Consider the following 17,054-nt stretch of genomic DNA (forward strand, 5'->3'; position numbering starts at 1 on the left):
CAGCTAGATTTCTGTTACCAGATGCCCAGCCTTACCTCAAGGGTAAGAAGCGGGTCCTGTAGAGGATTGCTCCGAGAGTCCACTGCACCTCCTTGTCATAAACCTGCAAGGCTGTCTTTAAATTTCTGTAGTTGACAGGAAACGAGAAGCCCCTGTGGAACACCTCAAACATCCAGGCAGATTTGAAGCACTGATACCTACAAATGGCACAGACATGAAGGGGACTGAGTCACTGGTCCAAACACACCCCTGTGGTTGATCTTGCCCTCTGTGATGGACTTCACGAGGCTGGTCCTGAGGGCCAAATCAGCATCTCCAGCTGATTCGCTTGGTTTATACTCCTTGTCCCACATCTTTCACCTGTCAAATTGATTCGCCCATGAAACCTGATCTCTATGTAATTTAATACGTGGTGCCCATGAGAGATTTTTCCCCTTCGGCTTTCCATCATTTAACTCCTTTCTGAATAAATACTGAGCAAGAGTCACCTTCTTTGAACTTCAGTTTCTTTTTTATATAATGAGAACATGGGAGGGTCCTTTTTGGCTCTGGTAGTCTATGATTTTAAATATTTATCAGAGGCTTGCTTTTTGCAAAGTGCTGGGCTAAGCAAGTAATACAATATCATCATAAATAATAACATAGCCAATGTGGTTAAGCAAAGGATTTTTAAAAAGCAACAAATGTCATAAAACAAAACAGAATATGATAAATGTGCCAGAGTCATAATGAGGGCTCTGGAGACTCGGAGAGAGGGACAGAGCCTGGCTGAGTGGACAGAGGAAAAAAGCTCTGACCTCTGACCTCTGACCTCTGGGCAGCGCATCAATGGCAAAAGATGCACAGGAGAATCCCAGGTGGAAGGAAGACCAAAACGGAGTCCAAGACTGCAAGATATGTTTGGGCAAGTCTTTGCCATCCATCTGAAAGGACCCTGGGCAGATGTGGAAGAGCAGGGACCGATGAGGACGCAAAGGTAGACTGGGGCCAAGACTGGACACACAGTTTCTTCAACGTACCCTGGGCTCTCTGTCCATGACTTACTTGAGCCTGTGGAGGTCGGCGTGAGAGGCATACAGTCCTCGGTCAAAGCGTTCCCGCAGGATCGACCACTTCGTGGCACAATAATCCTGAAAGAAATTTCACCCCAAGTATATCCCTAGTAAAAGTTTATTAAACTTTTTTCATTTAAAAAAAGTATTGACCAAATTCATATTCATAATGAACATATCCTTCCAATTAGGAAACACAAGCTTAATGTATGTCCATATCCCACAAGGACATGACACACACACTCCGTGAATGCTTCACTGATGAGAGAGACAATGCTTGTTTTTCATCTTAAATTTTGGTCAAGATCATTGTTACAGAGAGTTTCACTGCCCACAAGCAACCTCTTCCAAACTGCTGAGTTTCTCCCCCCGTGACTGCATGTGACTGGCACAGATTTTGGAAAAGTGAAGTTGTACCTCAGATGATTCAGACTTAACACCTAGGTCCATGGCTACATGGTATTCTGGGAACTCAGTGTGTGTGTTCAGTTGCTCAGTCATGTCCGACTCTTTGCGAACCCAGGGACTACAGGCTCCTCTGTCCATGCATTCTCTAGGCAAGACTAGTGGAGTGGGTAATCATTTCCTACTCCAGAGGATCTCCCTGCCCCAGGGGTCAAACCTGGGTCTCCTGAGTCTCTTGCATGAGCAGGCAGATTCTTTACCATGTGAGACACTAGGAAAGCCCCTGGGCACACCAGGATGATTACAAGAGATGGGAAAGAGATGCCACCTTTTCCTGATGTCACTTGTACAGAGGTATATATTAAGAGCTAAGACTTACTGAACACTGTGTCAGCACCTTTTCTGAATGTAATGCTTAAAACAGCTCCTTGACATGGCTGCTATTCTAAACTCTGTTTAAAGGGTAAAGAAACTGAGGCTCAGAGAAGCAGTGAAACTCAAGACAGGGGACACAGAAAATATGGTGCTCAGCCTGGGGTGAGAGGGTTAGGACGCCTGTCAGGCAGAGGAAACACCACGGCTGAAGACAAGATGGAAGGGAGCGCTGACAGGAGGGAAACAAATCTCTGATACGATTAGAGCATAAAGTGCTGGGTGGGGAGACGCGGGCGGGGGCGGGGGCAGCAGACACACTAAGGTATTTGAAATTCATCCTAGAAGCAAGAGGAAACGCTGAAGACTCTGAAAAGGAGACCAGGTGGCAGACTTGGGTTTCAGACAGAACACTGGGGAGCAGTGCGGAGAATGAATAATGGGAGGGAGACCAGAGCAGGAGCACCAGAGGGAGGCTCCTGCAACGGTGCAAGTGACAGAGTCCAGGACTGGGACAGTGAGGGTGGGACAGAAAGCAGGGAGAGCAGAGGCTGAAAAGTTATTTCTGACGTATAATAATATGCTTAATGATTGCTGTAACAGGGTGTACGGGAAGGGATGGATGAGTGACAGGGGGAGGGGAGGGGGACTAGATGGCTTGTGATGCCATGATCAAGGCAACACAGCAGAACAGAATGGGGAGACAGGAGGGGTTGTTTGGAGTTGTGAGAGCTAGCAGGCACTGGGCAGGAGTCACATGTGGAGCCTCTTTCTGGGAGGCAGCAGCAAACCATGAATTCAGATGAGACCAGCCAAGAACCTACAGGTCAGAGGACCAAGGGAGGCGACTGCCCAGGCTTGGAGCCTAGGGGGCTTTCAGGAAGGCAGGGAGAACAAGAGAAGAGGGGTGCTGGCAGCAAAGGGCAGGAAGCTGTGAGGAGCTGTGGGACCAGAATTACACTATTACGTGTGGGAGCCATGATGGCAGTGCAGTCCATGGAGTGGGGCAGAAATTGGCTCACGGGGGGTGTTTTGGCTTCTGCTGTGACTGTCCCCCTCACCTAACCAAGGCCCAGCCAGGGCTGCTAAGGCGCTGCACACAGCCTTCTGCCACCTCCCATGTCCTGCTCCAGTCTGGGGCTGTCACTGCCTACACCAGCTCCCTGGACAGTTACCTTGGCGGCTCTAGTAAATGCTGTGGCGTCGTAGTCTCCGCCCATCCGTAACACATCTTCCGTGCAGTAGTAGAACTCGGAGAAGCCGTAGAACTCGCTGTTCTGGAAGTGAATTGGAGGCTGGTAGACCCCATTGAGGGAGGTTTGCGTCTCGTTTGTTTTGTTCATGAAAGGCTGGATGGTCTCCCGGCACAGGTCAAAGTCCCCCGTCCCCCGCAGGTACAGCGTCTGTCCGTTTTGCTGGATTTCGTCTTTGATGTCCAGGGGTAGGCAGGGGTCCAGGTACGGAGTGTCAGGAGTTAGTCCAGTCTGTTTCCCCAGGAGTCTACAGGACCAAGAGAAACTTCATCATGAGACTGACAGAAAACTGTGAAGAAGAAGGTGGCTGCAAGTCAGTGTTTCCCAAACTCTGTCCCGTGGAACACAAAAGGGTTTCAGGAAAAATCAAGCTAGAAAAACACAGACTTGAGCCCCTCCAGGAGATTCATAGCACACACCTGAGTACAGCAGACACCTAAATGGGGGCCAGTGAAACTAGGACCTGGTCAGATCACTGATGCTTTCCGTGCCCTGTGACACAGCCTGATGTCCTCCGCCGCTGAGGGTACAGTTAGTAAGCTCTTCCGTGTCTCTTGTTCACTGCAGTCCAACGCCCACTCACTGTGTTATTCCCAGCCCCATTTTGGCCACAAATGCCTGTGATTTTAATTATATATAGATGAAATGTGACTGTAAAAAGAAGGTACTGGTCTTATGAAAGCTGGGTCAGATGCCTTAGAAAAATACGATAAAGGCAAAATGCTAGAAAACTGGTGTCAAATTAGGTATTAGCAAGATTTTTTTTTTAAGTTTGGAAAAATTAGTAAAAATCTAGACAGAAAGTAGTATCAAACTGCTTCACAGATGTCTTTAAGGCTTTGGTATTCTTGAAAGAAAGCCAAAATGGTATCAAATAAGTGGGTGCAGTGCCTGCCAGAGAAATGACAGATGCAGCCTAAGAAAAGCTTTTAGTCCAGAGCAAAAGATTGGCAACTGAATACACAAGTTAGAACAAAATGCTTGAGGTTGATTCTATTTTTACAACTCTCTGCTCTAACTGAATTTTTTAAGTTAACCAACTATTGATCCCAACTGCAGCAGATAACAATTTTACTGTACTGTGGGCTCTGAGAAGTCCTGTAGAAATCTTCACATTGTTCACTGAAATGCTCTACACTTGCTACCTCCCAATGAAATGTCCAGATCTGTCATCCTACTGTGTGTCTTCACCGCTAAAGAAAAGCTCAAGTTATGTTAGTGTTTGACACCAGGAAATCCCATGGGCCTAAAAGGTATTGAACTATTAGGAGGGCACCTGAATTTGACATTCAGTCACTGAAATTAAGTCAAGTTTCTACCTGACACTCAACTGACATAAGATCAGGGCAACTCAAAATGGATGTGCATGTAATAAATTAAAGTCTTTGCCATTAATTTAAAATATTTGAATAATTTAAAAAGTCTATCATCATTACTAATGGCAAAGAGATAAATATGCATTTGAAGGCTCAATTCAGGACATATGTAAAAAGTGATGACTAATATTTATAATGATTATATAAATCTAGGATGAGCTAAATGTGTATTTCATGCTACAGGTTTTTCTTGCTCTATGTCTAAATTAAGAAGTACCACTCCACGGCCCACTATACAACCTTCTTGACATTAAAACCAATTAGTAAAAATTAGGGCTGCAGAAGAAGGTATTTCTCCAAAGTTCTAAATTAAATGTCCTTATAAAATATTTCTATTTTAAGAATATGATTAAAAATAATTTTAGCAAAGTATGCTATAATATGCCATTTTTAAAAAGAAACTGGGACTACTTACTATCTCTTACCTAACATTATTCAACCAACATGTAGAGCAGAAAAAGAAAAAGTTTTTACTGCTTTTCCTATTCACACATGTAAGTTTCTGGAAAATGAGGAGCTAAATGGCTCTGATTTGGACTTTCTTAAAGTTTAGGCCGCCACAGGTTTATTAAGATTAAATTGTAGTCAATATTTTATAATAACTATAAATGGAGTATAAACTTCAAAAACTGTGAATCACTATGGTGTACATCTGAAACTTATATAATATTGTACATCAACTACACCTCAACAACAACAACAAGGTCAAATTGGTCAAAGAAATACACTATCATTTAGCTCTATAAATCAGGATTTTTCCCCTCAAAATTGTTATATCAAAACAAAACAAAGCATAGTAATTAATAACTCTTTACATAACCCCAGATTTCAGAGTTTTTCTAATTCATCCAAACAGCTTTTCTGTTCTAATGGACTAATTTTAAATAAATATTTGGTACATACTTAAACACATAAAATAAATTAAAATTGATAAGGTGTTTTTGATATTTTCTATACCAGAAATCTTCATAAACTCATTTTAAAAAGTGTTACTGCTAAAGATGCTTAAAATGACAAACTTTGACTTCTGGATCATTTCTTTCTTATGAATAACTTCCTTCCTACAGTCGTATTTACCACATAACCGCCCAGGCTGGTTTCCACGACATTAGGCCATCTCATAACTCAACGCCACCAATGCATCCTGTGGGCCACCAGGAAATCCGAGTGGCCCAGGTACTGAGTTTCCCCAGGACTTGACAATCTGGAATAGCACCACCCAGGGCTTAAAAGTATTTAATATCCTGAGAGCAAGACCTCTAATCCAGCAGTGAAGCCCTGGGTCTGAAGGCAGGACCCTGCACCCTTGAATTTCTTCCCCAGCTCAGCAGGCTGGGCGGGCGGTAAACAGCTAGCAGTGCTGACGTTCTTCTGCTGACTGAGGGCTCCTGCTTCGCCTGGGTATGTCTTCTATGAGGACAGACCTAGATTTCAAAGTCGTGGCTGAGCAGTGGAAGGTGCTTTACCTGTTCTTCTGAACTGTGCTGGCAAATATTCTGTCTTCATACCTCTGTCGAGCGGCATTGCCACCAAACCCAAGGAACGTGGCCACATAAACACGGTACACATGCTCCGTTTGGTGAATGTCACACCCCAAGTTAAATTCAGCCAACAGGTTCTTAGCTACTTCTTCCTGCAGACGTAAGGGCCACAAACTTAAGTATTTTAAGCAAAAATAATTACTTCCTTCTAAAAAGAGGGATCCTGAAAGAGTCTCATCTAAAAGGAGCAAACATTTTGCTCCTGCATTTCCCAAGGATCCTTCTAAGCATCTTTCCTACTTCAACATGACAACCCTGACAAAAAATTTCAGGTGGGCTGCACATCTGTGATACCAAAATGACTTTTTAAAAAGAATGTTAACAATGTGATCTAGTAAATCTACTCAGGAAATCCCACACTATGAAAATAGTCTTCAACATTGAAGTCTCTATACACAACCACGTCCTTTGCAATTCTGTGACAGAAAATACTGGATGCCATTGAAATACACAATTCCAGGGAGGGGTTAGTTATTATGGTAGCAGTTTATGGAGGAACATGCTTATGCACTGTTCAATAAAGGACAAAGCTCTGGACAAACAGTAAGATTATAACAACCATATTTTTAAAAACTATGAGGAGGTAGAAAAAGAATGAAAATAAATACACCAAAACACTATCTTTTTTTTTTTTTGGATGATGCATCCATGGGAAATTTTTATTCCTGATTTTTCAGTATTTTTTCCCAAATTTGCTTTTCTGAGTTTCTTGCTTTGAGGGGAAAACGTGACTTTTTACCAAGAGTGTAATAGTTTCTAGAGGCATGCCTGGATGGGAAGTAGGAAACACAAATTGCAATACTTGAATTTACAGAGCATTCTTCTAAGGCGCTTAATAAACATGTCAAAAACACATCAATGTTTACTGAGTTGACATGGTGTCTGGCAGGGCGTTAAATATACTATATGTGCCACCTCAATCAGTTTTGTAATAATTCTCTGTCAGAGACACTTGCGTTTACATTTACAGCTGAAGAGACCTGCTCAAAAAAGTGAAGTGACTTGCATAAGGTCCCACAATTAGAGAGGACAGGGTGACAATGTACCCAAGCTTGTCCAGCTCCACTCTTTTCTAACCACTCTCTCTGCTCGTATTAATCTACAACTGAACGGAAGAGCGAAAGACACAGAGCAATTTGGGAACCCATCTGGACCGCCTCTGCTCTACACAAGGCCGCCCAGCCTCCTGGGAAACTAGAGGTAGAGGCAGGGGAGCAGATGAACGACAGAGTGGATCACAAGGTGAGAAACCCGGACCAGTGGATACAAACCTCAGTCTTTACCAGAAAAGTGGAGAGCTGTCTGACCACACATCCTTGCCCCCCCACATAAAAGTAATTTTTCCCAATTACAACTTAAGAAATCTGACACTATTATATTAAGTTTTACGATACCTGCTGAGAAAAAAAGTGACTGGAAACAGAAATAAAAACTCAAGTGTGTGGCTGACATACACACCAAAGGAAAATCTACGTAAGTTCAGAAAACAAACCAGCTGACTTCAATGAACAAACACAAACGGCTTAGTGGAGGTTTGCCTTGGTTTCCTCCCGTCTCCTGTCGCCTGGGTTGAGAAGGCGGGACCCTCAGCAAGCACAGTAAAGATGTGTTCAGACTCAGAAAACAAAACAAAAATGGATGGAGACATGTTAAATGAAAACCAAACCAAAAGGAAGGAAATTTGTACAGATAATAACCTGCTGTGAGGAGGCAAAGCTTACAGTTTTGGGTACTTCGTATGCTATCTGGGTTGACACGCCTCCCATGTCTAGAATACCAGCTGTTCTTTTACGAAGAATGGCTTCGCTGCTTTCACTACCAGGGATGTTAACTTCCACTACTGCCTCATCATCTGGAAAGAACAAGAAACATCCATTGGAACGGAACAAATGCAGGGAAGCACAATTTTGCAAACAGTCATCCTGCTTTCATGGTGGGCTCCAGGGTATCTAGGAGACCCAACCCGCTCCTCCCCACTAAGATCAAGTTCACTCAGTGACAGCAGTGCCTCCCACGCTGCTCCCCCACACCCAGCTGTGTCACAAGACTCAGCTCCTTTTCTACGCTTTGCATGAAATAGAAAAAGACAGAGGTTCAGTTAGACACATTCACTGGGAACACAGTACTTACCATCTTCGATATGCTCAAATCGTCCAAGGACAAAATTAATGCCAATCCAAGCATAGACACCTAAAGACATTGTAAGAAGAGTAAAGTTTAAAAACAGTTTATGTAATTCTGATCAGTGCGATCTGTGCAGACATTTATTTTATCCCGACAAGCTGTGAAAACATTATCTGAAGAAATACACTTTTACTGGTGTTTTTTTATCTTTTTCCAGTGGTTTTCCAAGAACTCTCAACTTTTAATTTTGTAGTTTCATACCATTTGCATGTGTTGAAAATATAATTCCCTAGGACCTAGTGTTCCTTTGAAATTTGGAGATTGTTTTGAAATACTGGAGTTTTCACTTTGAGGCTAAATCTATCGAGTGCAAGGTTTTAAAAACAAGTGAACTCTGATTCTTCCACTCCTTTATCCCACGCTCTCACTCAGTTCCCAAGTCTGATTCTCTTTTTATAACATTTTCTACATCCGATCCTCACCTGTTTTCATTATTGCCTTTATTTAATCTGGTATAGCAGTCTAACTGACCTTCTTGTTCCTACTTTCCCATTCCAACTCACGCTATTCTCTACTGGACTGATCCATAAAACAAAGCCCAAACTCCAGAGTCCAACAATTCAAGCCCTGTCCAACTTTTCAAAACTGAATAAATTTGACGTGTAACACTGTGTAAATTTAAGTGATACAGTGTGTTACTTTGATACATTTATACCTGATTGCCCTTGTAGCAATATTATCATCACATCATTACAGTACAGTACTATTGTCTCTATTCACTATACCATGCATTAACTCTCTATGGCTTATTCATCTAGTGTTACAAGTTTCTACCCTTAAACATCATTAATCTTATCTCCTACCCCCATCCCCTGGTAACCAACATTTTACTCTGGTTTCTGACTTTTTCAGATTCTACAAATAAATGGTATCACATAGTATTTGTCTTTCTCTGACTTACCTCGCTTAGTATAATGTGCAAAGTCAACCATGTCAAAAATAAAAGGATATCCTTCCTCCTTTCTCTTGGTTACATAAGATTTCACCTTTTCTATGTACCACATCTTTAATTCGTTGATGAACACCTGAGTTGTTGCTGTATCTTGGCTATTGTGAATAACACTTCAATAAACATGGGAGTACATGTATCTTGTCAGAATTCTATTTTCATTTCCTTTGGGCATATACCCAGAAATATAAATGCTGTCATATGGTACCCCTAATTTCATTGAAAGTGAAGTCGCTCAGTCATGTCCAACTCTTTGCGACCCCATGGACTGCAGCCCACCAGGCTCCTCCATCCATGGACTCTTCTAGGCAAGAGTACTGGAGTGGGTTGCCATTTCCTTCTCCAGGGGATCTACCCGACTCAGATGGTAAAGCATCTGCCCGCAATGCGGGAGACCTGGGTTTGATCCCTGGGTCAGGAAGATCTACCCAACTCAGACGGTAAAGCGTCTGCCCGCAATGTGGGAGACCTGGATTCAATCCCTGGGTTTGGAAGATCCTCTGGAGAAAGAAATGGCAACCCACTCCAGTATTCTTGCCTAGAAAACTCCATGGATGGAGGAACCTGGTGGGCTACAGTCCATGGGGTCGCAAAGAGTCAGACACGACTGAGCAACTTCACTTTCACTTTACTTTCAATGAAATTAGGGGTACCATATGACACAGCATTTATATTTCTGAGAACTTACTTTATTGAGGAACTTCCATATTATTTTCCATAGTGGTGGACCAATTTACATTTCCATCCCTAGTGTATAAGGATTCCCTTTTCATCCATTTCTCATCAGAACCTGCTATCTCTTGTTTTCTTGAGGGTAGCCATTCTAGCAGGTATGAGGTGATAGCTTACTGTGGTTTTATGTTTTCCTGATGATTAGTGATATTGAGCATCTTTTCATGTGCCTGCTAGCCATTCTGACACCCTCTTTTGAAAATGTCTATTTAGTTCTTCTGCCTATTTTTAAATCAGATTTTGTTGTTGTTATTAAAGTCATATGAGTTCTTTACATATATTTTGGATATTAACCACTTATATGAAAGATGATTTGCAAAAAGTTCCTCCTATTCTGTAGGCTATCTTTTCATTTTGTTAATTATTTCTTTTTCTGTGCAGAAGCTTTTGAGTTTGATATAGCCCATTCGTTGATTTTTGCTTTTGGTGTCTTATCCAAAAAAATCATTGCCATGATGAACTTCTTTCTTTCTTACAGGTTGATTCTTTACCACTGAGCCACCAGGAAAGCCCTACGGTGTTCCTGAATATATCTGGAAAAGCCTTTCCTTCTCCTTCATATCTGAAGGATAATTTTACTGGATAGAGTATTTTTGTCTGGCAAACTTTTCTTTCAATACTTTGAATATGTCATTCCACTCCTTGGCCTCTGTAGAGTTTTCCCAGAAAAATCTGGTGACAGCCTAAAGTAGGTTTCTTTGTAGATTACTGTCTTGTTTCCCTGGCTGCCTTTAAAACTTTTTTCATCACTCTTTTGACAGTTTTAATGTGTCTTGAAGGTCTTTTGTGTTGAATAACAAAGTGTTTCCATTAGCTCTGTGGACTGTATATCCAGCTTCTTCCTCAGGTTTTGGAAATTCTTAGCTATTATTTCTCTGAATGCTCTCTGCTCCCTTCTCTCCCTTTCTCTTCTTCTAGGATATCCATGAGTCTTATGGTGGCTTTCCTAATGAAGTCTGATAGTTAAGGGGTTCTTCACTTTTAAAAAAATCTTAGTTCTCTCTCCTCTTCCACCTGAAACATTTCTATATTCTTACCCATGAGTTCATTTACTCTCTGTTCCATCTGATGTGCTTGACTTCCAATGCTTTCTAATGCATTCATCTCATTGACTGAGTTCTTCAGCTCCACAATTTGTTTGGTTCTTTTTCAGAATTTCAACCTCTTTGGTAAATTATTTTGTTAATTTTATTCCTGAGATCATTGTATGGTCTTTCTGAGTTTTCTTGTAGCTCACTGAATTTCTTCCTAACAGCTATTTTGAATTCTTTATCAGTCAGATTGCAATACTCCACGTCTCTAAATTTAGTTGCTTGAAAACTGTTTTTTTTTTTTCTTCTTGTGATATCACATTACTTGATTTTCACAGTTTGATGAAAAGTGTCTGTCACAGCATTTGAATAGTGAATGACTTTCTTATTTAAGTTAAGCTTTGTTTACGTTCATTCTAACAATTCAACACATTGGTAATTCGAAGCCTTTCTTTGTTTTCTACAAGGTGGCGCTACAGCACAGCTTTTGGTTTCTCTTACCTTAGCGGCCTCATCACTAAGGCTGGGAGAATGAACATAAAAAAAGCCAGTGGAGAGGGAAAAAAAAATGGATGGTGACACAGCTGGGGAGATGTATGCTTCACACCTGGAGCTTTGGGCGTGTTAAAGAGAACAGGATCCTTGAGTGGGGGAGGACATCCCCAAAGGTCCGTGGGCTGTCTTCTTGCAAGAATCCCACAGCAGACAGCAAGAAACTTGTCTCTTCAGTTCTTTCTGCCTTCTTCTCCTTTCTCTGCTCACAGTAGCTGTGGTCTCTCCAGCTGTAGTACTCTCAGTCAGGTGAATTCACCATCCCAGCTCATCACCTTCACCCTCCACCACCTCTGCCAGAGAGGTCGTGCTGGCTCAGGGCCACTCCTGCTGCTGCTGCCTCTGCCTGGCTCTGCAGACTCCTCTGGGTTCCAATCCACCCACTTTCTTGGGCACAGATGAACTGATCTCTTGGGTGTCCTGGTGTGCTATGCATAGGCACTTTTTCCCAGTTATGGATGTCCGATTAGTTGCAAATCAAAGGGGAAAGAGAAAAGGAACCACGCATGCCATCATGATGCTGATATCACCAAGACCCATCTAACCTATGACATTACCATGACCTTTCAAAAGGGCCATCATTCCATCAGATTAAAGTATTTTTATCCCTCTGTCCAGGGTGCAGCTTTACTGACCTGCATTGACTTAAATCATTTTTTCTGCCTAGAATGAGCTTCCTATCCCTCTCGCAGAGCCCTAGCCTTACCAGGCTTTGGCATGCTGTGTTTATAATTATCCCTTGATGCCCAGTTCAAATGTCACTTTCTCCATGATGCTTCTAGCTAGGAAAAAAAAAAGTCCCCTTCCTTTCAATTCCCATGATAGTATTTCCTTACTTCTGTATGGCATATAAAACTGCCTATATAAGCAGCTGTTTACCTTGCTTGTCCATAAACAGTTCAATGGCAGTATGTGAATTTCACCTAATTTTTGGCAAAATGATAGATGATTTTGAAATAAATGCTTTTTGGTCTCCATCTCTAACAAGCTATTCCCCAAATAATTACACTGACTTGCCATTTCATTCTCAAGTAGAATTATTTCTTTGAAAACAGAAGATTTTCTCAGTGTATCAAAGTGAAGAATAATTTCCCTTGTCTAGCAAGTAAATCAGTAGAAGGTTCCAACAGCTCAATAATTATCATAACTTCAGAAAGCTGTATAACTTAGGCAAGGAACACAAACCTTTTCTAGCAAAATAAATCCAAAATATGTTTCCTAAATGTGAAGACAAACTTAATTATTTTTTAATGGCTTAACATTTAGATTATAAAGACTAGTCATGTTAAAAACTAATATAACCATCTAAAAATTATATTTGAAGGCTATGGTTTCCCAAATTTTAAGATGTTAAGAATAATTTAATAAAGTATATAAAGTGGAAGACTGGGAGGACTTATAGGAATAGCTTCCCAAATTTCAAGCTGAAGACTAATATACTAACCTTCTTGTTTTCCTGAAATTACTTCTGCATGAGAGTCAGAAAACAGGAAGTCAAAGTGCACAGGGATGTCAGTCAGAAGGTCTTCCAGAATGGCTTTCTGCTGACTGTAACACAATCCCAAAATTTACATGTCAATATATTAAATCCTAAATTTTTCTGTTTTAAAAAAAAAAAACAAAAACAAAAAACCCAAACCCTTTAGCTCTGGTATATCCTGTGTGAAAAAAGTAAAATTTAAAACCAAAACAATTCACTGAAAAGACTGTTTAAGAAGGAATTTTCAGAAGTTGTATAAATTACGTGATTCCTAGATGTAGAATTACAACTGCAAACAATCCTTAAACTAAGAAAGTAAAAAATCAGGGTTTTTTTTTTAATGACAACTTTACAGTTTACTCTTCACAGTCATATAAAAATACATTAAAAGGTATTTTGTGAGTTTTGACTATAGGTCTGGTACTGTTCCAGATTTGAACAGAGAATTTTTAATGTCTTCCTTTTGATGATGATGATGATGGAAGAGGAAGACGAGGCGGCGGGAGAGGAGGGGTGAAAAGGGAGAAAACCCACCACAGCCAACACCACCACTGGCCTGGCAGGCCCTGCCCTCGTGGGGAGGATCACCTTTCGGGGAGGATTCTCATTCCAGCCGTGCAGAGAATGTAGAGAGGGGTCTCTTTGTGTTTTGCCCGTGGAACATGCTCTGCAGCAAAGTTCAAGAGTGGAGAAATGTAATCACTGACTTTCTCTGGAGAAGTCGCAAACTCTGAAATGCCTACAGAAAAAGGAGAAGTCCTTTAAATTAATATCCAACATATATTGGGTTGGCTGTAAATGACGGGGATACTCCAAGTTCGGCCCCATGCTCTCTTCTCAGTCATCAAACACAGACCTAATGGAGCAATTGCTGTGTGTCCGATACTTGGGATCAACTGCATGTCAGCTTGTCTCTGCCCTTAAACATATCCACACTGGCCTCAGGCAAGTTCACTCTCTCTCACAGCTGCCATCACCATCTCTGTCTCAGATCTCCGAATCTTTTTTTAATTGTTCATACCATTCCTTTATTATGCTTTTAATGTTCATGAAAACAGTGATGACCACTTTCATTTTAATAGATCTCCAATCTTAATTGCAGCCATCCAGATCTCTTCCCTGACCTCTGATCATACTGACTTTATACTGATCATACTGAAAGTTACTGATCATACCCATAACTTTCCATGGGACACAGCCATGTCCTTGACCTCACAGCAACATATGCAAATTCAAACTCAACTTCCACTGCAATCCTGCTCTTGCTGCCTGCTACTCACCTTAGCAGCCCCAGCAGAGGGCCCTCATCCCCAACAGATGTTCTGGGTCTCACTGATCACCTATCCTTGGTTCTGCTCACATTATTTCACTTCTCACCATCTCTTCTGGATACCACCAGCCTCGGCCAGCCTGCTGCAGCACAGCCTAATCTCTAGTCCTGGCCATCCCCAACCACTCTCTATGCAGAAGGTGTCTTCTGCTTTGAGATCCTCTGGTGGCTCTATGCCCTCTGAATAAAGCTCAGCTCTAGAACAGCATAAAACTCGCTGCACACTCCCCCATCCCATCTCCTGCCACACTCCTTCCATTTGGCTCCAACTACACCACATGGCATTTCTGTAATGCTTTGTATTCTAGCCTGAGGGCCCCTGTACGTCCACCAGGAAGAACCTTCTCTTTGACTACCCACCTCCTTTCTCCCTCTTCACCTGGCTGACTCCAGCTCACCCACTGAGCTACATCCTCCCTGGAAGTCCTCCCTAACAGAACCCTCCCTGAAGGTGAGCTCTCATTATATTCCATGCTCACCCTCCCCTCTCAGTGTATATTCATTCCACCTCACTGAAACTCCCTATTTACTTGTCTGTCACATTTCAACTGGAAGTGTCTCGAGGGCAGAAACTATGTTTTGTTCAGTTAGTCTCAGCACCTGACACAGTCCCTGGTAAATAGGAGGTGCTCAGCAAATATTTGCTGAATGAGTACATAAGTGTTCCAGCTGTCATTTAGCCCATAATATTAAAGCTGAGGGGGATTTTAGAAATCCAAAATTTATTTCACAAATTAGGAAACTGTGGACTCAAATTAAGTGATCTGTCAAAGCAAAGAGCAGCAAACAAACTGAAAGCCAGATTTTTTTGGACTCCATATACAAGATCATTTCAATGGACACCAAGCCCAAAATTATTCAGTACAGTCGCTCAGTCGTGTGAGCAACTTTTAGCGACCTCATGGACTGTAGCACACCAGGCTTCCATGTCCATCACCAACTCCTGGAGCTTGCTCAAACTCATGTCCATCAAGTTGGCGATGCCATCTAACCATCTCATCCTCTGTCATTCCCTTCTCCTCCTGCCTTCAATCTTTCCCAGCATCAGGGTCTTTTCCAATCAGTTAGTTCTTCCCATCAGGTGGCCAAAGTATTGGAGTTTCAGCTTCAACATCAGTTCTTCCAGTGAACACCCAGGACTGATCTCCTTTAGGATGGACTGGTTGGATCTCCTTGAAGTCCAAGGGACTCTCAAGAGTCTTTTCCAACACCACAGTTCAAAAGCATCAATTCTTCAGCACTCAGCTTTCTTTATGGTCCAACTCTCACATCCATACATGACTACTGGAAAAAACCACAGCTTTGATTACACAGATCTTTGTTGGCAAAGTAATGTCTCTGCTTTTTAACATGCTGTCTAGGTTGGTCATAGCTTTTCTTCCAAGGAGCAAGTGTCTTTTAATTTCAGGGCTGCAGTCACCATCTGCAATGATTTTGGAGCCCCAACAAATAAAGTCTGACACTGTTTCCATTGTTTCCCCATCTATTTCCCATGAAGTGATGGGACCAGAGGCCATTGTTTATTTTCTGAATGTTGAGCTTTGAGCCAACTTTTTCACTCTCCTCTTTCACTTTCATCAAGAGGCTCTTTAGTTCTTCTTCGCTTTCTGCCATAAGGGTGGTGTCATCTGCATATCTGAGGTTATTTATATTTCTCCTGGCAATCTTGATTCCAGCTTGTGCTTCATTCAGCCCAACGTTTCTCATGATGTACTCTGCATATAAGTTAAACAAGCAGGGTGACAATATACAGTCTTGACAGACTCCCTTCCTGATTTAGAACCAGTCTATTGTCCCATGTCCAGTTCTAACTGTTGCTTCTTGACCTGCATACAGATTTCTCAGGAGTCAGGTCAGGTGGTCTGGTATTCCCATCTCTTTCACAATTTTCCACAGTTTATTGTGATCCACACAGTCAAAGGCTTTGGATAGTCAATAAAGCAAATGTAGGTGTTTTTCTGGAACACTCTTGCTTTTTTGATGGTCCAGCGGATGTTGGCAATTAGATCTCTGGTTCCTCTGGCTTTTCTAAATCCACCTTGAACATGTGGATGGTTCACGTACTGTTGAAGCCTGGCTTGGAGAATTTTGAGCATTACTTTGCTAGCATGTGAGATGAGTGCAATTGTGCGGTAGTTTGAGCATTCTTTGGCATTGCCTTTCTTTGGGATTGGAATCTTTTCCAGTCTTGTGGCCACTGCTGAGTATTCCAAATTTTCTGGCATATTGAGTGCAGCACTTTCACAGCATCATCTTTTAGGATCTGAAATAGCTCAACTGGAATTCCATCACTTCCACTAGCTTTGTTCATAGTGATGCTTCTTAAGGCCCATTTGACTTTGCATTCCAGGATGTCTGGCTTTAGGTGAGCAATCACACAATTGTAGTTATCTGGGTCACGAAGACCTTTTTTGTATAGTTCTTCTGTGTATTCTTGCCACCTCTTCTTAATATCTTCTGCTTCTGTTAGGTCCATACCATTTCTGTCCTTTATTGTGCTCATCTTTGCATGAAATGTTCCCTTGGTATCTCTAATTTTCTTGACAAGATCTCTAGTCTTTCCCATTCTATTGTTTTCCTCTATTTCTTTACACTGATCTCTGAGGGAGGCTTTCTTATCTCACCTTGCTATTCTTTGGAACTCTGCATTCAAATGGGTGTATCTTTTCTCCTTTGCTTTTAGCTTCTCTTCTTTTCTCAGCTATTTGTAAAGCAGAGGAATAGGACTGGGAGACCACTTTCCCCCCACAAATTTATCAAAAGATCATTTGAATGCTGAGCAACTTCCACAAAACAA

At 41.8% G+C, this 17,054-nt stretch overlaps 1 protein-coding gene across 6 annotated transcripts in view; it reads right to left on the bottom strand.

The window, feature by feature from the left end:
• ENTPD4 (ectonucleoside triphosphate diphosphohydrolase 4) overlaps positions 1-17,054 on the bottom strand; it is a 36,454-nt gene that overhangs the window by 5,302 nt on the left and 14,098 nt on the right. For 4 of the 6 annotated variants that reach the window (XM_027549929.1, XM_027549926.1, XM_027549930.1 and 1 more), the window contains 8 exons: positions 13,516-13,666; positions 12,892-12,995; positions 8,130-8,189; positions 7,697-7,851; positions 5,925-6,091; positions 3,005-3,329; positions 1,045-1,130; positions 36-197 (listed from right to left, as the gene is read on the bottom strand). In XM_027549929.1, the coding sequence (XP_027405730.1) occupies positions 36-197; positions 1,045-1,130; positions 3,005-3,329; positions 5,925-6,091; positions 7,697-7,851; positions 8,130-8,189; positions 12,892-12,995; positions 13,516-13,666 (1,210 nt within the window). The remainder of the gene's footprint in view (positions 1-35; positions 198-1,044; positions 1,131-3,004; positions 3,330-5,924; positions 6,092-7,696; positions 7,852-8,129; positions 8,190-12,891; positions 12,996-13,515; positions 13,667-17,054) is intronic. The other 2 variants (XM_027549931.1, XM_027549928.1) reach the window with 1 other exon arrangement.

Source organism: Bos indicus x Bos taurus, chromosome 8 (genome assembly GCF_003369695.1).
Source record: "Bos indicus x Bos taurus breed Angus x Brahman F1 hybrid chromosome 8, Bos_hybrid_MaternalHap_v2.0, whole genome shotgun sequence".
Taxonomy (NCBI): Eukaryota; Metazoa; Chordata; class Mammalia; order Artiodactyla; family Bovidae; genus Bos; species Bos indicus x Bos taurus.